Source organism: Callorhinchus milii, unplaced genomic scaffold (assembly GCF_018977255.1).
Source record: "Callorhinchus milii isolate IMCB2004 unplaced genomic scaffold, IMCB_Cmil_1.0 Scaffold4, whole genome shotgun sequence".
NCBI classification, from domain to species: domain Eukaryota; kingdom Metazoa; phylum Chordata; class Chondrichthyes; order Chimaeriformes; family Callorhinchidae; genus Callorhinchus; species Callorhinchus milii.
The window spans coordinates 11,147,187-11,170,945 of record NW_024704745.1 but is presented as its reverse complement, the minus strand read 5'-3'; the positions used below and the strand labels follow the sequence as shown (position 1 = coordinate 11,170,945).

At 40.9% G+C, this 23,759-nt stretch overlaps 2 protein-coding genes across 3 annotated transcripts in view; both read left to right on the top strand.

The window, feature by feature from the left end:
* The window catches only part of LOC103180150 (immunoglobulin-like domain-containing receptor 2), a 45,299-nt gene extending 44,510 nt beyond the window's left edge, over positions 1-789 (top strand). For both annotated transcript variants that reach the window (XM_042334497.1, XM_042334498.1), the window contains one exon: positions 366-789. In XM_042334497.1, the coding sequence (XP_042190431.1) occupies positions 366-401 (36 nt within the window). In that variant the 3' untranslated portion in view covers positions 402-789. The remainder of the gene's footprint in view (positions 1-365) is intronic.
* Positions 790-8,251: 7,462 nt separating this feature from the next.
* Positions 8,252-23,459, top strand: LOC103180149 (immunoglobulin-like domain-containing receptor 1). The gene is made up of 8 exons (XM_007895821.2): positions 8,252-8,430; positions 15,196-15,366; positions 15,897-16,046; positions 17,578-17,697; positions 18,262-18,408; positions 19,382-19,513; positions 20,592-21,430; positions 22,031-23,459. The coding sequence occupies exons 1-8, from the start codon at positions 8,385-8,387 to the stop codon at positions 22,070-22,072; spliced, it is 1,647 nt and encodes a 548-aa protein (XP_007894012.1). The 5' UTR covers positions 8,252-8,384; the 3' UTR covers positions 22,073-23,459.
* Positions 23,460-23,759: the final 300 nt, after the last annotated feature.

Here is a 23,759-nt window from a genome sequence, read left to right as displayed (position 1 = left end):
TGCATGAGAAAGATTCAGTTATGCAGCTTTATCACTTTTCAACATGGGAACCATAAGCATTACAGATATTTAAACGTAAAAGAAGGCTGGATCTTTGGAAGACCAATCCATGTAGACCCATTCTCCTGCTTTTTCCTCACGCCCTTTTATATTTCTACTTTTCAGACATTTATCTAATTTTCTTTTAAACATGAGTGAATGTGTAAGACCACAGCATATTTTCCTTGCAGTGTAATAGTGTATTGAACAATTGCAGGAAGAAATGTCAAAACAATGGGATTAAAATACTGCAGTGAATAGACTTGGGGAATATATTGTTAAGCATCTTGTTACAATGGCCTGACTATTGTGCTTTTGCCTTACAGAATCAGTTCCCCGCCAGAGATGCATTGGTGGTGTAAAGTCCCTGAAAAGAATTGTGGAAGGCTTCTATTTCCAAGGTTGTACTCTGTGAGAAAAGGAAACGCCATGGATTTCAAACCCCAGGGAATATGATGGGTTTCAATGCAGGGTCGCTACATGAATGAGGAAATGGTTTACAAAGTAATGGGAGCTGGCTGCTGCAGTACAAGTCCTCTAGTGTTACAGCCGATTGGTTTACATGTATATTATTCAGTATTAACATGGCAGCTTTGAAACCTGCCATAACCAGCATTATGGTTGGTGCTTACCTCCCAATATTGTGGAAAACCTTTTATGTACCTGTTTATTGTTCCTCACAGTGGAGTGTGCTTATCTTACCCCATTTGTGCCACAAACCATTTATCATCATAAAGTGTTAACACACCATGCCATGACTTATTCCCTCGTATATGTTTCAGTCTATTTACGACTCCTATAGGTTACTGCATCTCACCTAAATTTAAATATGGGTGGCCAGTGCCATTTTGAGGAGTCCTCAGAAGCCAATAAATAAATAAAAAAAAGCTTAAATGCTTCTTGTCACAAAAATCACAGGATTAGTTTGAATTAAGAAGGTCATTAGGCTCATTTGATCTCATCCTTCCAGCATACCCACAGTCCCATCACAGATGAAGCATTTTCTTAAATGAGCCCAGGTCCTGGCCTCAACGACCCTTCCCAGCAACCTGTTCCAATTGTTAGTTATCCTCTAGGTAAGAAAACATGATACTTGGTGTCTGTCTTGAAACTGTGCCCTCTGGTTCTGCTCCCATAGTGGTATCTGAAAGCATTATTCTTGGTTTGCTTTCTTAATCCCATTTAGATTTGTATCTACCTCTGTAAGGTTCCCTCTCCTAGAGTAATCTCTCCCAGTCCAATTAACCAAACTCCATATATTCTCCAGACACACATACAACCTGAACTCTTACTGGATTTTTTAGTTCAGGGTAACCCATTCAGAATCCTTTAGAATCTCTCCCAGATATCATCTAGAACAAAATAATAATCCCCCTCCTGACAAACTATGGCTCCTTGGGTAAGTTTTCCATTTCTGCTCTCTCCCTCCTTCCTACAGGCCATAACATGGTGAAATATCTCCTGGCCTATATCTAAATATCAGCACCAGTTAATTCCTTTGTACAATGCAGGTGAAAATCACCTTATATATTCTTGCTTTCCATCATCGCTAACTACTCGCAGTTTTTTTTCAGCAACATTTCCTCAAATCAAACATCTTATGAGGTCCACCTATAATGACTGGTCTATTGATGTACAATCAATATTGGTAATTATTAAGATTTTTTTGTATATACTGCAGTAATTTATAGTTTACGTTCCATCCTAAATACGGTTGACAAACTGGGCATGGAAAAGTAATCACGCTCCACTGTGTAACATAAAAGCTGGACGTCGTCAAGTGACAATCTATGAGTAAGAAAACAAAAAGAAAATTGAGCGAACAATGCAAAGCCATTGGGTGGCTCCTTCATCTGTTCATCTTTGCCAACAGCAGTGACAACCCAGTGTTAGTTTTGCCTACTGTTACGGGTCATGTTAAAAACAATTGATGGATCTTGACTTTCCTGCTGTTGGCAATTGGGAGCACTGCCAAATCAGCATTACTTTCAGACATATAATCTATTGTATTTTCTGAATGGGCCATGGAAGAGCCCTATCAAGAGGGAACAGGTAAAGTATAAGGATGTGAGATCATAACTCATATTGTACCTCTACCCTTATTTCCCCTGTATTATGGGTTGTGATAGTGGGACACGAAAATAAGAGCAGTTCGATCTGGACTTTTCCCCTGTGCTCCTCTTATCATTATACACACCGCATTACTAGCACCACACATCAGGTTTGCCATATCTTATTGTTCTTTGAAATGTTGATACTTTAAGGAGCCAAATTGATAGATCATAGAAAAGCAGAATTTGTCTGAACTGGTTTAAAAAAATTGCCAGCTATAAATATTTTAAATACTCTCTGGGACGTTGCATGTATTAATATCAATCAATATTGGAAAACAAAGCACTGCTGCCTGTACAATCTTTATAAGATAACATGCCTGTGGGTCAAATGCTTCACCATGTATTTGATGTAAGTTTATTTTTTATTTGTGGTAAAATAATCTCCAGATAGGATTCATTAAGAATGTGCTTGCAGCCGAAAACATTATTTCATATTTTGTTTAGCATCAGTGAAGGCATCTAATACTAACAGTACATTAGTGTACAAAACAATGCCAAAAGTGCCGTTTTCATTACTGACACATAATAGGTTAATTCCTCCCTACTTGAGAAGGCTCTGTAATTACCAGTATTAAAAAAATGGTCCATTTTGGGTACATTATTAAAACATGCCACAAATTAATGTACAGTATAAAACACTTCTGACATCTATTTGTATATTTTACAATACAGCACTGAAATTGTGTCAGTAACTAGTCCACCACTGGTTAGTTCTGATAGTAGAAAATGTTAACTCAGACCCAATAATGCCTTGAAGTGGGGAACAACATGTTCCTTATCAATGCTACTGCAGTGCCTTTTGAGAACTGTACCCTATCACTAGCTTATCTCAAAGTAGGAATTCTTATAGTGGGTATATTCCCTGTTTTAATGTAACCTGTAGCATGCTGTATGTTATGTAGCAACAGGCAAAGGACAACAAATACAGTATTGTAACTTATCCATCACTTCAGCAATTTAACAACGTGCAAAGCTATTTTAACTCAGATTATAAAATAACTCCTCAAAGCCTCTGTCTAATTCCCACTTACAATAGAGCTAGAGAAAAAAATTGCCCTCACATCCCAGACTTATTGCCAATTGTAATTGTTTTGCTTGTAGACAAGGGAATTCCACTTGTAAATAGATGAAACAAGAGTGACAGTCAAAGGTGACAGTGAAAATACAAACTTTCTGAGGCTTTTGGCATAATTGTATTTTTGGGAGTGTTTATTTTAAAATGCGTCGTATGGCATTTTCACCACAGTCTTTCTCTAGAACTTACTGGTTGCAAAGATCGGAGTCCTGTAGCTCAGTGGTTAGAGCACTCGCTTTGCAAGCGAAAGACCTGAGTTCAATTCCAGGCAGAGGGCGAAACCTTGGGCAAGTTTCCTTACTCCACACAGAGCCTAATAATAATCCCTCCAAAACCAAAAACAATAATAAATTGGTCATTTTCAATCTACGACTGTTTGTGGGACATTGCTGTGCGCAATTGGCTGCCGCGTTTGCCCACAAATATACAATCAATTCACTTTCCAGTATATTCTGTGAAGCGCTTTGGGCCGTCTAGAAGACGTGAAAAGCGCTATATCAAATGCAAGGATTATTATTATTACATTGAAATTTGCAATTATTGTCATTGTTTGTTATTCTATTATTCTGATTCTCGTGGTTACAAGTCTCAGGCTGTCCTGAGTGGTCATGTCTACGGCAAGGTGAGGAAATGGCTCTAGAGATTAAATCATTTTGTTATTTATTTTCCTATCCTGACAGAAGAGTTGTTAATTCTCTTGTAATCTGAACCGGAAAAGAGTGAGTAGCCTGGTGCTATAATACATACAAGACAATTATTGAATGATGTTCATCCAGATTCCTCATAGAGTACCAGTACATTTTGGCTGGTGGATATTATGCTTGTATACGCTTTTGTGTATTCGATTTTTTTTTGAACCATGCTGTGTAAATGTTCAAAAAATATCTTCTTTTTCATAGACAGTAAACTGTGAAATTGTATTAAAAAATATTAAATTGTCATTATTGCTGAAAATATTTAACTAGGTACCCAATGAGACTGAGTGTCCTATTTATAATAATAATAATCCTTGCATTTGATATAGCGCCTTATCATATCTTTGAGATGAAAAATAATGGGAATATTCAGAAGGGGCTCCCTTTGAGCAATATTGATACCAGACGTGCTTTCATTCTTTACAAGTAGCAACATAGGATCGTTATCAGGCACCAATACAGGTACCTGAGATCTGGTTTGAAATCTCATCCAAAGTTGGTTCTTCTAAATTCCTGACTGCATCATGCTTTTATTGTTAGATATGAACCAAGTACCAAATGTGCATCTCTTAAACTTGCAGCCTTCCGACTCAGAACAGCAGTACCACTGAGCCAGCAGCTACCACCTAGCAACGCACAGTCAGTTGTCAATTACGCTTAAAAGCAATTTAAATTTTCCGACTGGGTCTTAAAATTAGTACAGTAAGACAATACAGCTTAAATCTCACCAGTGGAAATTATGTGCTAAAACATCCTAGTAAACATTTCACTCCTCTCCCCAACTCTTTCCTCTCCCCCAAATTTAAATAATCATGTTCAACACCTTGCTGGAAAATCAGACCTAGCCTTCTGTGTTCACTAAGTAAGTATACGGTTGCATTTGATACTCCACCTTTGAAGAATAGTATTCTGAAGTGGTAGTTGGTGATTAATTGCATACAGCAAGGGGGCAAAAGGGCACTCGGACTCCCACAAGGAAAGATCACTGGATCCAAAATATATGCAATCAGAAGTCGAAACTGTCTGTTTAGGTGGATGTTAAAAATTCCATGGTACTATTAGAGAAGGGAGTTTCTCCTGGTGTCCTGGCCAACAGTCCGACAGATAAAATCATTCACTTTATGGTTGTTTGTGGGACGTTCCTGTGTGCGAATTGTCTGCTGGATTTTGCCTACCAATTTTTTTTTGGTCAGCTGGGTGCCCCTCAAATGTGGTAACCCTTCACCATGCTTAAGAGTATCCAAACCGAGCTGAGATTTCCGTGCGTTCCACCAACACGTGAAATCCCAGAAATAGATAGTTGGAACGGAAAGTGCATTCTCTCCTGCTTACCAAAATTCTGGAAAGTATTAGGCGCAGGTTGGCAAGAGCAAAGGCTTCGGGACCATAGAGTGTGTGTTGGGGCACTGCTGGAGTCCAACCAGCTAAAACTGCATAGCTTGCCATTGATATTGCTGTCCAGCAAGCTTTCTGCTGCTTGTCCAGCTAGGACCACCGTACCCGTTAGGGCTTTGGCTTGCAGGGTTAACAGGAGCTGAGTGGGCTGAATCCCTGTCCCCAGTCTTCCAGGTCTTGCCAATGAGCTGGACTCGGTGTGCTGTGCCCTGGAATACTGTCGACCCGCCTGGCTCAGGAACCGGACTACTGAGGCCGCCACAGAGGGCTGGCTCGATTCCGACATTCAGTTGCCAGACAAGTAACCTTGGAGCCAGTTCAGCTCCAAGGAGACCTCCAAAATCAGTCGTTATGGTTTATGAGTAAATCCTGAGAAACCAATGGTTGGCACCTCCAACAATGCAGCATACTCCCAACACTGCTTGAATACACAACCCTCCCAATCAGCCGAGCCTGCCACCAACTCAGCCAAGCTAACATAACAGGTTCTTTCTCTTCGGGAGAAAAATGTAATATTGCAAGCATCAGTTTATGATCTCTTGTTTTATTTTCTTATAACAGAGTTCATGGTGGACTCAGGTGAAGACAACAACAACTTGTATTTATTTAGTGCCCCTCACAAGGGTAGCATCCCACAGCAACTACTGTAAATGTATTATTGGTTGTTCCTCATGGAATCAATCCACTCAACAACCAGATTAACAAGTACAGGGGATAGAACAACAACAGGAATTTGTACTTCTAATAGCACCTTTCATGTAGGGATAACAACAATAACAACAACAACCAGATTTCATTTATAGAGCGCCTTTCACGTCGGGAGGACGTCCCAAGGAGCTGGACAGTTGGGTCAGGACCCGAGCAGGGGGGAAATGGTCAGGGTGAGGGGAGGGAAGGGAGGGAGGGAGCGAGGAGGGAGTAGAGAGTCGAGAGGGGAGCTGAAGGCATGGTCGAAGAGAAAGGTCTTGAGACCGGTCTTGAAGGATGAAAGGGAGGAAGCAAGGCAAAGGCACTGGGGGATGGAGTTCCAGAGCCTAGGGGCTGAGAGGCTGAAGGCCCGGCCACCAATGGTAGGGCGGTTAGGGAGGGGGATGTGGAGCAGACCAGAGCCAGAGGAACGGAGGGTACGGGCAGGTACGTAGGGAGATAGTAGGTCGGAGAGGTAGGAGGGAGCAAAGCCGTGAATGGCCTTGTAGGTGAGAATGAGGATCTTGAATTCAATCCTCTGGGGGATGGGGAGCCAGTGGAGGCGAGAGAGGGTGGGAGTGATGTAGTTGTGAAGCCTGGTGCGGGACAGTACACGAGCTGCAGAGTTCTGAATGACCTGCAGCTTGTGGAGGGAGGTGCATTTACATTTGTATAGCGCCTTTCACGTCGGGATAACATCTCAATGCGCTTGACAAAGGCGGAGTGGCAGTTCGATCAGGGACGGTATTGGACCTGGGTGTACTGGGTGGGGAGGTGGGGGGCGCGGAGACGGGGTGACCAGAGGCAGAGGGAAAATGTCCACTGAATAAAAACAGATTTGGGATTATTTGGGACACAGTGTAAACCAACAGCCGCAGTCACAAGATGAAAATACAACTACCTTAAAAACGCAATATCCTCAGTGAGTGATACAAAAGCCACTGTCAAACATTGTCCATTTCATCCCAATTAAATGAGGTCAAATCTCAAATGTACGGTACAGTGCCTTCAAAACGTTCAAGCTGGCACCCAGACATTGCAGCAACTATATATACGGTATAATGGAGTCATTATCCTTTGACGCAGCGGGAAGGGTGGAGGTGACTATAAGCACAGTCGAAGAGGAAGGCAAAACTGAGTTTGATCAAAATCTAATTGCAACCTATCAAAACCCTGTGTGTTGCTCTCCTCCAAATTTTGGAGAAGTTAATGATTATCCTAGACTCATGAAGCTTACAATGATGTAAAGCTTGCCTCTCAGTCCCCACTGGTGGTGTTGCCTTAGTAACAGCACTTGCAGAGTTTCCAGTTCATCCAAATAATTCTTCATCCTACCTGCCTCCCAATCTGTGAGCTTCTGGTTGTATTTTCACAAGTGACTGGCTCTGCAAAATACAAGGACAAAGCAGAGTAGTGAATTTGGCACACATAATTCCACTGAGTGAAAATAAAGTGTCTTCCCTGTGTTAATAGATCTCTTGTTTTCATTCTGAAAATCCCTACCAGCCTTTACCTTGCAAGGTTAAGGAGAGGGCTCCTCCCAGACTGTTCCCTGTGGAAACACCTGTCTGGCTTTCAGATGACAAAGGAACAGTCTCAGATTCATTGGATCTTCGACTTACATCACTATAAGTTTTCTCTTACCTCTAAAATAGGAGCAGTTCAGATAGTTCTGGTCTCTGTAGTTTATTTAATGTATGATCCCCAGATTGCTCTTTGTCATCTCTAACCACACACACACACATATATTTGCCCTTTGCTTTCCTGACTGGGGCAATCCTTAAGCATTGTAAGGAAGATGGTGAGATTTTTTTTAACAAAAAACAAATATCTGAAGCTGGAACAAGATATGCAGATTTTTTCCACGTTGATGCATTCGTCCTTCAGGTGACACTGGGAGGGGTGGGAAGTCCTCAGGATTTGCCAGACAAGGTGGATGGAGGTGNTTTTTTGTGTCACATGTTGCACCTGTTTGGCGAGTCAGGTTCAAGCTACAAACAAGAGAGAGACACACAGAGAGAGAGAGAGAGGAGACTTTTACTGTGAAACCATTGCATTGGGGCAGGACAGGACTTTGAACGAATCCAACCGGTTTGGGAGAGAAAACAGGAACAGCATTTCAAGCTTCTAACCAACAAACTCTTTGCTTTCAACAAACTGGAAGAAACTTCACCACCAACTTTACTGTGTGTGTGTGTGTTTGTTGGTTGGTTGGTTTCCTTTTATCTCAATTCATTTGAATTGTTGGGAGAACTTCCAACCCACTCCTGTTCCTGTGAGGACAAGGTGGGAGTTGGTTGGATGATTTCACTCTGATCAGAGGGAGAGTCTTGAACAAACACAAAGTCAAGAGACATTTTGGATTGGAAACCAGTCACCATGAACAAACTGCTCCTTTGCGCCATCCTTTCGACCACGTACACAGGTAAGAAACCATCAGCAGACGAACCCCACTGAAGGGGTTAATTAGAAAACATATACTATCAACTTTATAAAACTTGGTAAATGTGTGCGGAATTTATTTTGAGTGAGGAGGGCGCAAACTGGGGAAATGGCAACAGGTGTATTGGGAACCTGGTCCATTTTCAGCCCAACTCCCAATATCTGGTCAGGGAGGCGGTTTCCTGGCCTTTGATCCATTTCTAATAATAATAATTAATAATAGTGCGAAAGTGTACAGCAGATTTCCTGTTGGCGGTAAATTACATTTACTAAAGCAAATATTATTATTATTGATCCATTTCATTTGTATCGCCTGTAAACTCAGAATTTCCGATAATCTTAGTTAATGTGAATTGAACCATTGACCACCCACCCCACACCCCCCCCCCCCCCACACACACACACACACCCCACACACAAACACACCACCACACCTGTTCCAATCTTTGGGTGTGCGTTTAGATCCTTTTTACCTGGACATTGGGTCACAAAAAGACAATCAATTCACTTTACAGTATATTCTGTGAAGCGCTTTAGGACATCTAGAAGACATGAAAAGCGCTATATCAAATGCAAGGGTTTTTATTATTATCTCTCCACCTTACAAAAGTGGCTCAGGTTTCTGGGAGAAAGCCTGTTTGGCCACCCCACCCCCAAAGAAAATTAACTTGGAGGGGGAGAAGAATCCTTCGTTGTCTTTTTTATTGTTCCTATTAAACTCTTTAAACGTGTGGGCTTTTTCCACAATTTCTTCCAGTTATTTCCGCGTTGCTGTTTTTAAAACCGTGGTTGCTACTAAACTCTTTAAACGTGTGGGCTTTTTCCACAATTTCTTCCAGTTATTTCCGCGTTGCTGTTTTTAAAACCGTGGTTGCTACAAGCAGGAGACTTGCTCCCTAAGATATTGAACAGTTCCATCAGGGAGAGTGTTAAAGAGTAGCTTAGGGGTGTCTGTGTGTGTTCACATTGCTCCAGCACCTGCACCTTTTGAGCTGAGTGAATTGCATTAAATTGCACTCTCTGTAATTTAATGCGTCCATTTCATTTCTGCATTTTATTTACTTGTTGCAGATCTGTTCGGATTTTTAAAAAAAAATAATAACCATCCACTCAAGATGCGCGTGGAGAAGCATAAGCAAAGAGACTCGGCAGACTGTTGGGTTGCTTTGTTACCAAACCACTATGTGGATCCAGGCCTTTGAGCGAGCTGCCTATCCAAAAGATTGCCTTAAAAGATCCTCGTTTTATTAGGATTTTATGTCAGCGTAAAAAAATGAGTTGCCTGCACCCTACCACTTTGAAATACATTCCTCAGTGGGAGGGCAAATCATCCTGTTGTCAATCTACCTGCCTTAAGTGATACATGATGGAAAGTGATGCCATGCCTTGAGCACTGAAAACTTGGGAACCTACTGAACACACACAATTTCGCCCATTAGCCTGGTTTTAAGATCCATGACCATGTTACTTCTGTTGTACCTGTAATATATTGGTGCAACTGTATACGTATTGATTGTAGTTTGATTCCTGTTGGTTCCATAAGTTAATGACTCATAGGCATGCCTTCCTTGAAAAATATTTAGAGGAGGAGGGCAGGCAAAATAATAATAATCTTTGTATTTGGTAATGCATTATCACATAAACCATTTCAAAGCATTTCACAGAAAGACTGTGTTTAGGAACATAGGAACAGAAATAGGCCATTCAGCCCTTCGAGCCTGTTCCAACATTTTATTCCACATCAGGCTTGAGCTCACTGTTGATCTTTAGTTATAGGGGCAGTTTGCTTTAGTAAATGTAATTTACCGTCAACAGGAAATCTGCTGTACACTTTCACACTGAAGAATTGCTTTGGAAATAACAAATGATCAAAGACCCCCTGATCCAATTGAGCAAGATACATTATATATAAGTAAAGGTGGGAGCAGATCACGTCCTTGGTTAGTGGAGTATTGAGCCACAGATAAACTGGGACAGAAAACAACCACAAGATTTTATTTTATTAATAATAATCCTTGCATTTGATATAATGCCTCATCATGTAGTTGAGACTTGTTTTAATACTTTATTGATTTTAAGCTGAATAAAGTGTAGCAAGTGCTTTGAGACATTCTCCTGACGTGAAAGGCGCAATATAAATGTAAATTGTATTCTCTTGATACCCAACTTCCCTGCAGGTGAAACTGCTTAGATTATGATTAGAAATTTTGATTCATGTGAAGAATGAGGGTCATGGGTGCTCAAACATTTATGGATGTATACATTATACAGTGGAGTCCTGTAGCTCAGTGGTTAGAGCAGTCGCTTTGCAAACGAGAGACCTGGGTTCAATTTCCGGCAGGGCGAAACCTTGGGCAAGTTTCCTTACTCCACACGCCTAATAATAATCCCTCCAAAACAAAACAATAATAAATTGGTCATTTTCAATCCACGACTGTTTGTGGGACGCTGCTGTGCGCATTTGGCTGCCGCATTTCGCCCACAAATACAGTCAATTCACTTTACAGTATATTCTGTGAAGCGCTTTGAGACGTCTAGAAGATGTGAAAAGCGCTATATCAAATGCAAGGATTATTATTATAGGAGATGAGGTGATTAAACACACCTGCTAAATTGGGTTTAGTGGTCTCGGTTGCTGTCTCTGGATGGGGGTTGCAGGCCACAGTTTTAGTTCTGATGAAGCACTGTGTTTGAAAGAACAGTTTATTTTGTAAAATATTCATTACCTTGTGTGTTTTTCTGGCATTTCTTCACTTATTTGTCTTTGTCAAAAAAAAAAATTTAATAAAGAGGAAGAGGAGCAACAAAGGCTGAGTTTGTACAAACTAAGTGCATTCCAGTCAGACTTGGCACAGTAAATACATTGCTTAATCTGGCACTAAACCACACACCTGGAAACTCCATTATACTGAGGAATTATCTCTTTCCACCCACTAATCATTCAATTGAAATCTGCTGTGGTTATGATCAGTGTTACTGAGTTCATATTTTCTATGATTATCAACAATCACGAAAATATGATCTGTTTAACAATTGCAACTGCGAATGTCATTAATCCTGTCATCCTTCAGATAAGATGCAAAATAAGATGGAATGCAAAATGGCTCTTCCACTTGCCTACAAACATGTAAAATCAACCCTGATAGCCATAACCTGTGAAGTGCTTTAGGACACTTCAGTTATAGGAAGCATATCAAATGCGAGGATTATTTATTTACTTTGCTCTCTAATCTCGCACAAGAGCAGTTTCTAGGGTGAGTAACTGGAGGGCAATTGGTGACCGTGGAATCATATTCCAGACTTGTCATTTTCAAGAGAAAATAGTGTTGGAGATATTCTACCTTTAGGTATTGATAGAATACAGTGCAATTTGCATTTATGTTGCGCTTTTCATGCCAGGAGGACATCTCAAAGCATTTGATAAAGCTAGATGTGCACCTGAGCTGGAGTTGGTTGCCCAGGGGATGGGGAGGGGAAAATAAATTGTACATTCCTCTCAGAATTATTGTGCATTCCCAAATAGCTGAAGGTATAACAGGCCCAATAAACTACATTGCAGATTTTAGTTTTCTTAAAGCTGGATAGTTAATTCATAGAATTTGTGGGGGGTTTTAAAAAAAACAAGGTACAATAGAGAAAGGAATTACTTTTCAATTAGAATCTGGGTGTACGCTTCAGACAAAGGAAACCGTGTAGGGCATTTTCCAAACTCTCCCAACTGGTTTTACTTGAATGTTGTAGCCAGCAGAGGGAGGTGACTTTCATCCCGTGAAGCTTTGCTTCATTTGACTTCAAATCCCAGCGAGTCGGTATTTTAACCCATTTTAACCCATGTTCACCAAGATTTTTATATCCGCAACTGTACGTGGTTTAATTTTTTTTTAAAAAAACTGTGTGGCCTGTTGAAAGCATTGACCTGACATAAGCAATGTGGCTCATGCGGAAGTGTTTTTTTTTTGTGTGGGGGTTATTTCTAAATCCTTTTTAAGTGTCAGAATTCCTGCCTGTAATGTGTTTTGTTTTCTTGTTTGTCTGCAGTGTAAGTTTCAGCATAACATACGTAGCAGTGTTGTGAGCTGCATTCTCTTGATGTACGTTGAATCCCATGACCTTATTTGCATTTGGGGTGAATCTGGTTTGAGTTATGGAATGGGACCTGTTCAGGTGACCCAGTTTCCACAAGGGATTTCAAATGCAAACAAAGGCTGTGGTATCAATAAGAGCTGATGTAATGCTTGTTGGCTGCCCCAGAGAGGGAATTGGATACAGCAATCGCACTGCAGCTATAACAACAACAAGATTACATTTGTATAGTGCCTTTCGCGTCAGGAGGACGTCCCAAGCTACAACACCACAATACAATAGATGAAAATAAACAAGTCTTATCATTTATTTTAAAGGATTGAAACCGAACTTCAGAAGATATAGTTGGATGCTGGTCTGCTTGTTAATAAAATTCTGGTCCAATGTAACATTGAACAGAACTACAAGAACTATTAAGTTAATGCTTCTCGTAGAATCATAGAATTATACAGCACAAAAGGAGGCCATTCAGCCTATTGTGTCTGTGCCGGCTCTTTGAAGAGCTATCCAAATCAATCCCACTCCCCTGCTCTCTTTCCATAGTCTTGTAAACTTGTCCTTCTGTGATTGCAAATCTCTTGGAGCCTGCCTCTTCTGGGCAATATGTACTATCATTCTTTTGAAAGCAAACTCCTAGTCAAATGTGGGAGTAGTGGGTATAATCCTTTGGATGAGACGTTAAAGCCGAGGCAACGTCTGCCTGTTCAGGTGAACGTTAATGATCTTGTGGCACTATTCGAAAAGAGAAGGGAGTTTCTCTCTTCCGGTGTCTTGGCCAAAAATCTCCCAAATTACTCACTCCATGGCTGTTTGTGGGACATTGCTGTGAGCAACTGGCTGCAGTGTTTCTCCGCCAAAAACACAGTCACTGCACCTTTACAGTATATCCTGTATAGACGTCTCAACAACAACATAAGGCACTGTATCAAGTGCAAGGATTATTATTATAATGGAAGATGCCTATAGACGTCTCAATAACAACATAAGGCACTGTATCAAGTGCAAGGATTATTATTATAATGGAAGATGCCTGACTCGACCAAATGTTCTCAAATGCAACCATCTGCGAGTCTTTGAGAACAGCTGGTCTAGACAAATATAAACTGGAATATAGAGCGTGAAGGATGCACACCACAGTGGCCATTATTTGGTATCAACATAATAATGCAAATCATTCTGTATCCTATTGGTACAAATCTTCCTGTATATTATACTGTTCTGCTTGGTGTCCCACATGTGTTTACTGGAATAACTCAAAGTTCGCCTGCCAAATGCGCAGTCACTGCTCGCTGCAGTAAATCCTGTGAAGCACTTTGAGATTGTCCTCACCGAAGTGAAAGGCACTATATCAAAAGCAAGGATTGTTGTTGTTATAAGAATAGCTCTGAAGTGACACAGGGATGTTCATTTGAATTGTATTTTGTTTAGACTTGATGGGAAGGGCCAGAGTGGTGCTACATTGTCGAACCACCTTGGTTTCTTGTTGTGCGGGTTTCTGGGCTCTTAAATGGTGTAAATGTTGCAGATGTCGGACCTGTATTCAAACCCAAGCAATACCCGAGAACTTTATTGAACTGTTGTGTTCATGCAGCTTAGTTAAAGTCTGCATAGCTAATGGATAACGCATTAAAGTGAAAGAAATTGGCCAGCAGCCAAGACCAGCTATTGTGCAATTAGAAACTGCCAAATCATAGCCAGTCCAGTATCACTTGAACTGGTGGTTTCTATTAACCCTTTAAGGACAAACGGCCATTTCTGAAAATACAGTTGACTTTTTCTTTAAACTGCCGAAAGGCTTTAATGAAGCAAGCTATCATTGTCGAAGGTAGTTTAGCAAAATGTGGCACTGGCGATTTCTGAGCCTGTACATTGCAAAAGGAAGGGAAGATTGAGGAAGGCAAAGCATACAACAACAATAACTTGCATTTATGTGGCGTTCCCCGTGTGGGATTGCGTCCCAGAATCTTGCTATCCTGGGAAGGAATGAGTTATGATACTGAGAGGTATCCTGTTCTCAATGCGGTGAAGGGAGAGTGTGGGATGAATTTAAGACACTGGAGGAATAAGAAAGGAAATGTTGGGAGTGGTGTTACCTGTTGAAAAGATAGAGACAGAGAAGATAGAACTCAGGGCAGGAAGGAGTACCTATCAGACAAAATGGAGTACAAGAGAGATGTGAGGAGAACATCTCAGATATTGGAGACTCAGAATAAAACTTGTATAACTCAGGGTAAAACCTGAATTCAGGAAAAAACTTAAAAAATGTAGCCTGCATAATCTTAACTCTTAAGATAATGTTCTTGAAGTTAAAACCATGAGCAATTCTGGGCTGCTGGAGTGGCACTCAGTTGCTTTTATAAAGCAGGCTGGCCAGAAGGCTGCAAATTCTGTGAGAAATCAAAGGACCACGGAGTGTTGATTAATTCAAAACATATTCTACAAATTGCTTTCAATGAATCCCCTACAAAATACACAGTCGCTACAATTTAGAATATATCCTGTGTGGCGGTTTGAAAAATTTTCACGATGTGAAAGGTGCTATACTGTATCAAATACAAGATTTGTTTGTTTATTTAGAAATTTATTTGTTTATTTAGAGAGTTAGAGATTTAATGTTGAATATCTCACTAAGCTCTTGTTGACCTATTGTAACTTTCTTTTGCAGCGTGCCTCGGTTTGTTGGTGAGAGTCCAGGATACCCGGCGTTACACTATGCTGTTTGCTTCCATTCTCGTCAAATGTGAATATTCAACTGCATCCCAGGCTCAGGATGTCCTCGTTACCTGGCGCTACAAGTCATTTTGCAAAGATCCCATAATGGATTATTATTCATCCTGTACGTATTAACATTGTGCTTTTACAAGATCTAATTTCCCACCTATTTTAAATGCAGAATGTTTGGGAATAATTCAGATCGTCACCCATGTGTACTCAATGCCTTGGTGGGTAAATGTGTTCTGTATGGTTTAGCACACGGAAAGATTCTCGAATTCAGCCTCTGATCTGTGCTGAGATATCTGTTCTTGGAGAATCTATTCACCCGGGTTAGGGAAAGGAAATATCAGCGAGGGTTCTAGCTCTATATTGCTTTCCAATGATCCCTGCTGTGGAATCCGTTCATGTGGGTCTCTGGTGTGAATGGGATAAGATCTAGCATTGATGCCCCTGATTGTATGAGCCTCTGAGATTGTCAAAGTATTGTCCTGTACCTGAAGAACATCCAGTTGAAGGAGATACTGCAGGTCTGCGGCATCTGGGGAATTATCGTACAGAACAATACGAGGCAGTGCCATCGGGAGAGGAGGGGAGAGAAAGGGTAAAGGGTATCCCCACTGATCAGTTGTAACATTTGCCTCATCTTTCCAGCATACATCGCAATGCTGAGTATGGGCCAAGATCCAACTAATGACTGTCAAGATGATACACGGCAGGTTCGAATCGTTATCCAGAAACGGGGACAGAATGAGCCAACCCTGGGGACGGAGTATAGACAGAGGAAGATCACCATTCAGAACCGTATGTAATGCATTGAGTCATCATTAGGGACCGGCATCCAGTAGCTTTTACTCATCTGGTACACCCTTGTTAAAGTCCTTCACAAGCCATGGGTTAAAATGACTTTGGTTTCTCCCCTTGGCGTAGATTAACTTTCTGCAATTATTTACTAAATTCTTTGCCCAGCCTTTTAAAGCCTGCCATCATGCAACCAAACACCAAATCCAGGACTTGTTCTTTATTTCCCAATTCTTTAACTAAATGTCTAATTAATTTTAGTTGTCGTCTTGACTTGTTTGGAAGTGTCAGCCTGGGTCAGTTGCTAACATTCTGGCCTCTGGCTCAGAAGGTTATGGGTTCAAGCCCCATGTTAGGACTTTGAGCTCACAGTCAAGGCTGACACTCCAATACAGTGTTGGTGGAGTGTTGTCTTGTTGGAGGTAGAGTCTTGTAGTTCAGTGGTTAGAGCACTCGCCTCGCAAGGGAGAGACCTGGATTCCATTCCTGGCAGGGCAAAACCATGGACAAGATTCCTTACTCCACACGTCTAATAATAATCCCTCAAAGAAAAAAAACCCACAATAATACATTGGTCACTCACACCGCGACTGTTTGTGGGACACTGCAGTGCTCAATTGACTGCTGCATTTCGCCCACAAATATACAGTCAATTCACTTTACAGTGTGTTCTGTGAAGCGCTTTGGGACGTCCTCCCAACGTGAAATTCGCTATATCAAAATGCAAGGATTATTATCTAGAAGATGTGAAAAGTGCTTTATCAAATGCAAGGATTATTTTTTATTATAAAGGTGTCATTTTTCAGATGAGATTTTTTTTAAAAAGAGGCAAGGTCCCATGTGCCTCTTCAGGTGGATGTTAAAAGATCCCATGGTACAATTCAAAAAGAGAAGGAAGTTTCTCCTGGTGTTCTGGCCAACAATCCCCCAGATAAAATTTAGTCATTCACTTCATGGCTGTTTGTGAAACATTCATGTGTGCAAATTGGCTGCTGCCAAATGCACAAACACTACACTTTGCATTAAATCCTGTGAAGTGCTTTTCGGCAACATGATAAAGTGCAAAATCAAATGTAAGGATTAATAATATTTTCCTTTTAATTCAACATTAATAGTCAAAGCTGTAACTCCAGATTACTTTATCTGTAGCTCAGTGGTTAGCGCATTCGCCTCACAAGCAAGAGACCTGGGTTCGATTCCCGGCAGGGCAAAACATTGGGCAAGTTTCCTTACTCCACACACACAACTATTTATCTAGCATTTAGTAGGAACCCGATTGTTAGTCAATTGGCGGATCATTTTTCCAGGGGTAATAATTCCTTCCAAAAAAAATAACAAATTGGACACTCACTCCATGACTGTTTGTGGGACTCTGCTGTGTGCAATTGGCTGCCATGTTTTGCCCACAAACTATACAGTCAATTTACTTTACAGTATATTCTGTAAGTGCTTTGCGACGTCTCGAAGACATGGTAAACCGCTATATCAAATGCAAGGATTATTATTATCTTATGTGAATGTGTTTACCTTGCAGAAGCTGATCTACTAATTACTGAAGTGATGTGGTGGGATCATGGTGTCTATTTCTGTTCTGTTGAGGCACCCGGTGACACCACTGGAGACCCAGACAAGGAAGTTCGACTCATTGTTTTACGTATGTTTTTATAACTCAATTTAAACATCGTAAGGACCAGGTTCCATAAATTTTCAATGTATTTGCTGGTTAAAATCCTCTGTTGAAATCATTACTATGCTCTACTGTATTTACTTCATTAAAAGTGGAAAATCACAATAGCATATTAACTAAAGTTTTTTTGGGGGGTATGTGAGGAGGGGCAGTCACAAGAAGAGCAGTTGGGAATTGCCTGTATTTTTCTGGCTGTGTATATATAAGAAGCTAAACCTTCATATGAGGGAGAGGGGACTAGAGGGTATGGGAGAGAGTAATGAATGGGTGAAGACTCATGTGGAGTATTAAACACTGTAATAGATTGGTTGGGCCGAGTGGCCCATTTCCGTGCTGTACATTCTTTGTAAATATTGAACGTACTTTTTGTGCAGAGGGAAGACTTCTTTTTTAAAAAACTCTGTAAATTTGTACAGTAAACTTGAATTTAAAAAAAAGCGCCATCTAATTCAGCAAAGCTGTCCGCGACCTTGTCTACAATAAGCTCTTTAAGTCATACCACCTATTAAAATGCTGTTCCTTCTCTTGCAGACTGGCTGACTGTGCTTTTCATTATCCTTGGTGCTCTCTTGCTGTTTATGTTGATCGGCGTCTGTTTCTGCCAGTGCTGCCCACAATGTTGCTGCTGCTATGTCCGATGTATCTGTTGCCCAAAACGCTGCTGCTGTCCAGAGAAAGGTAAATGTTTTTAAGAGCCAATTTGTAGCCGGAGAGTGAAGTCTGCACAAAGCACTATAGAATAGTGAGGTCTTCTGCCTTCTGCTTGACAAAATGAGCACAGCATGATAAAAGAGAACTCCTGTGGATTTATGAGTATTCATTAAACGGAAAAATAAATGGATCAAGAGGAAAAGAAAATTGGATTTTGGGAAATAAAAAGGAAGCCTTATTTTTATGGGAATCAAGTGTACATAAAAGGAATGAACCTGTTTTTGATAGATTTATAGCATTGATTTAGGGGCTGGAAGGAAATTAACAAAATATAAAACTCACATGTGTAGCTGAAGGTAGCCCTGCAAACATAGAAAAGAGAACAGCAAAAAACAAAAGATCGATCTGCGAAATTCATGCTGCTGAATGAAGCCATGAATTGAACCCAGTAAAGAAAGACAGAGTCCTGAGCTAGATGACTAACTTCATTTATTTCAACTTTCCCACCTCCGAAGTTTTTCACTGGACTTCACTGCTTCTGGACTACATTGAAGCTTGTTTTAATGGTGTTGCTTTCCTTATATACAAATATTAAAGTTCCTTAAATCTTTCTCTCCACTTTATTCTTCCCCACCATCACCTCTTAGATTTTAGCAAGACAAAAGTGTTGTTTTTCACCCATCGGGATTCTTAATTTGGCTACAAGATTAGGCTCCAAAGCTCCTCCCAGTCAATGCAAAAACAGACAGTATTAATGGAAGTCTTTGTGACTATGTAACTTTAATATAGCCATCAACTTGTGACTACTTTGGACTATCTTTCTGGTGAAACCCAATACAACTCTTATGTTCACTTAACTATGGACAAAGCACTTTGGGTCATGTGTGAGTTTAATACAAGTTTTACGATTTAGTCACTTTAATAACTGCCTGCATTTTATATGTTTCATATGATGTGTGAAAGTATAAATTTGATGATTAATTCATTTTATTTTTGTTAGCTCTTTTGAGGCACGAGTTGTTCAAACAAGCCAAGAAGGGTTTATTCCCATGGATGGACCCGTCAATGTATGGTGATGAAGAGAGACAAACCTTTATGCCTCCATATCATCCAAATATGCCGATTCCAAGAGGTACATATGTTTGTGTATTGAATCATGCAAATTTACAGCGCAGAAGAAAGCCATTTGGCCCATCAAGTCTGTACCGCTTCTCAGTACAAGCTCCACTTTCAATCTCGCTTCCCCATACCTCTTCAAGCCTGTAAGTTTTCAATGCAAATTATTGTATTGTAACTTTCATATACCCATTTACTTCCTTTTATCAAAACGGAAGTTGCTGGGCACACTCAGCAGGTCAGGCAGCATCTATGGAGAGAGGAAAGTGAGTCAACATTTCGGGTCCACGACCCTTCATCAGAACGTTGACTCGTTTTCCATAGATGCTGCCTGACCTGCTGAGTGTTCCCAGCCACTTCTGTTTCTGTTTCAGATTTCCAGCATCTGCAGTATTTTGCTTTTTACATTACGCCTGCAAAATATACAGTTAATTCACTTAACAGTATATTTTGTGAAGCGCTTTGAAACATTTCAAAGATGCGATAAGGTGCTATATCAAATGAAAGAATTATTATTATTATAGAATAAATAAAGAGAAACAACAGGGATGTTGGAAATCTGAAATAAAAGCATAAGCTGGAAGTGCAAAGGCCAAGGGTGGAGCCTTACAGGAAATTGTTACCCATTGGCAGTTTCTCTCCTGATGTTAAATTACTCATAATGATGAACCATTCCATGCGCACAAGCCCAAGAGATGGTTCTTCATGAGAGCCTGATCACTGAATGTCGGCAGGCAGTTCACCAGTGGAGGGCACCACAGCCAAGGCTGATCCTGTTTGACCCATGCACTTTGCAGCAGAGCTCACCGGATGTCAGTCTGGGTGTGGAAATCCAGGATCGTTTTCTCTCTTGCTCCCTCCCGCATCTCCATGCAATGAACTACACTTTAGGATTAAACTGAAAAAGCCCCACCATCCATCTCCTACTTTTCTTTGTGATTGTGCTTAATTATATTTGAACTCCAATTCACAGACGGAGTCCTAAATTACCATTCCTACTAAATTGGGCACTTTTAATAAGCAGAGTATACATATTTTTTTTTCCCCCTCCCCATCTCTGATGTCTGTTTGTGCTCATTTTTGTTCCGTGTTAGAGTATTCAATGAAGCACAGTATTCCACTGAGTGTGGTCCCTTACAGTGGCTACCCAAGCTCTTCTAACAAGATGCTGGACTACATAGAACATGAGGTGAAGACCATGAATGCATCCCAGTCTTTACAAAATGGAATCCATATAAGCGGCAGCTCACATCCCAGCATACTTTCATCGCTGGACAACGGAGTTCGAGAGGTGGAGCGCCGGGTCATCCAACTGCCTCCGTTGCTGCAGCGAATCCCGGAGTCCAGCCTTCCCTCATCGCACCGGACCAGCAACTCGTCCCACAGGAACAACCGTCACGATGAGAGGCAGCCCAGGAATCAGAGGCCTCAGGAGGGATCGAGGTCCAGCCGCAGCTCCCAAGACCGAAGATCCAACCGCCCTGCGGGGAGCAGGAGAGATAACCTGGACGAGGGTCGTTCCAGGCTGCCCTCAAGGAGCCGATTCCACGGCAGTTACAGCGACGACTCTGATTACGACGAGCGGTCGCGACGGAGCGGCTCCAATCACAGACGCGGCAGAAGAGGTTACGAAGAGGACAGGCGGCGAGAGCGCCGCGGAACGAGTGCCGACCGTTCGACTGAGCGAAGGAGCGGCCGCAGGGAGCGCAGCTACTCTCCCCCGTCGCTGGGAAGACGGAGGGCATCATGGAGTTCCCTGGATAACTATGAGCACGGCGGAGCTCATTCTGATAGAAGAGACGATCGGATGGCGAATTGGCTGGAATCCCTCAAGAAGCCGTTGAAATACCATGAGAAGCCCCCGAGCTATCATTCAGTGGACGGGGCATCGCAGGAAAGCAGCGCACGGAGATCACATAACGGCCGCCAGTCGGTGAGTCTTGGTCATTAAAGGATCACCTTTCCGAATGCAAATAACTTGTTAATAATTGCTGTCCTTACACAATCTGCTTGCGAGCATGAATCTTGACTCTTGCACACTCGGATTCTGCTGTGTTGCATGGTTTAAGATGCAGATGCATTGGTACAATACTTGGAGCACGCAATGCATGTTCATGTTCTAGGCCAATTTGCAACTAAGCGATGAGAGAGTTGTCAAAGGAATGTTTGGCATGATGAGAAATAAACATCGAGCTTTGCTCAGCTTTGTCTCTTTGGGACTCTCACTGCAAGTTTTGGAGAGTCAATAAATAAGCTGCTTTTCAGCAGCTAATCAAACTGCAAATACTAATTCATCTACAGTATCTCTACCTTGTGTTTCATATCAGTTTGTTTTTTTTATATTTGCTGAGTTACCCAGTGAAATGAATGAACAGGCTACACTAGCATAGTTTTACATAGAATGTACAGCAAAGAAATGGAACATTTGACCCTACCAGTCCGTGGCAATGTCTGTACTCCTAACTCCCTTCTACTCCCTGATGTACTGCGCAAACCGAAATCTATCAACATGCTTTTTTTTTTACATTGACAGGAGCGGGGAAGTTCTCGCAGCGGTAAAAGTGTGGTGATATGAAGTAATCTCCCCTTCATCACTTCTACACAACCCAATGGTCGTGGTGTGGGTTGCAAAGCAGCTGGTGACCTTTATCTTCTCTCAAGCAAACCTCTTTCATTAGAGACTTTCACAGCACAAAAAGTAATTGAGCCAAGCTTCTGTTTGAAGCAGATAACAGATAGTCTGTTTGGAATGCGACAAACTTTATAGGATAAACAAGCTTATTCCATGATCATTCATTGAGAAACATGCAGAAGTAGAACAATTAGAGATTTATCTCGAGTGTGAATGTGGTTGTTTTTTTTAGACTGATGCACACGACTGCAGTTTGACTCTTGTTCTGAAATTCTATCCAGCTGTTTCTATGGGGCCAGTGTGAAGAATGAGCAAAATATTCCTTAAATGTGAGGGGGCCAGAAATAGTACATTAACTCTTGAGACGGCTGGTGAGCATTTCGGTTTGAGTCAAGTTATGGAACTGGAAAACAAAAAATCCTGAACACATTCTTATAATAATCCTTGCATTTAATATAGCGCTTTTCATGTCTTCTAGATGTGTCAGAGCGCTTCACAGCATATTCTGTGAAGTGAATTGACTGTATATTTGTGGGCGAAATGCGGCAGTCAATACACAGCTAGTGTTCCACAAACCATCGTGGATTGAAGTGACCAATTTATTATTTTTTTCAATTTGAATAAACTGCAAAGAAAATTGTAATGTCAAAAGGATTATAAATAGGCTTTTAAATTGAAATTCCACATCTGTTATTGACACTTGTGCTCCCTTTCTTGAAATTTAAATGCTATGTAAATAAAACAAATTGCATAATTGTTTCTGTATTTTAATACAAAAATATGTTGTATGGATACAACTTATTTTCTTGTTTGTAGCACTGAATTTATACCCTTTTTTAAAAAAAAATGTACATATGAGATAGTCTATTACTGAATCTTCAGTTTTACCATCTAAAATTCTTTTTCGCTATTTTATGTTGTCTGACCGGTAATACTGGCGGGTCAAGCATTATTGTGTGTATGTGTGTGTATATATATATATATATATAGGCTGGAGCTCAGATCTATGCACTGTTGTAGCCTTGATGTGTGGAAGGTTTTGTATTCTGGATTGCCAGTAATTTTATTTTCACTGCATTGCTGTAGGCTGCACGAATGATGTGCAGGACTTGGGTCACTTTGAGGTGTGTTCACAGCTTCGCCAATTTGATATTATTCCAGCCAGTTCTGTTAGTGTGCAACCAGCGCCAAGGTGCAGTGTAAGACGGATGAAATATCTGAACCTCAAACTGTATAAATGAGACCCCATTATGAAGTTGTCCCTTATGTTTAAATCTTTAAGAAGTCTTAGTGTACAATACTTTTTTCAATAAATGTTGTTTGCTACCTACCAATAGTGTGTGATGATTGGCAAATTTAAGTACAGTAATAGCAATTATGATTGATTAAAAATGTGACCTACTCAAAAATCTAAAATTTTAAGAGGTCTCCAGCTTCAGCAACTAGCATTGCAAACAATACTAGCAATTTGTTTTCTTACACATTCTACAATGATAAATACCACATTTTTATGCTGAAGACCAGTTCCCCGTTGTGTCATTAGGTAAGATCCCAAATGGATTGAAAAGTAATCCTAAGAATGACTTTTGCCTTAAGTATATTGGCAGCAGCTGGGAATTCAGTCAGTTAC

Bases quoted from the DNA above. Each gene is read 5' to 3' on its own strand.
- LOC103180149 (XM_007895821.2), top strand. From the start codon at position 8,385: ATGAACAAACTGCTCCTTTGCGCCATCCTTTCGACCACGTACACAG. The intron at 17,698-18,261 runs GTATGTTTTTAT...CTTCTCTTGCAG, and splicing joins AGTTCGACTCATTGTTTTAC to ACTGGCTGACTGTGCTTTTC. The intron at 18,409-19,381 runs GTAAATGTTTTT...TATTTTTGTTAG, and splicing joins CTGCTGCTGTCCAGAGAAAG to CTCTTTTGAGGCACGAGTTG.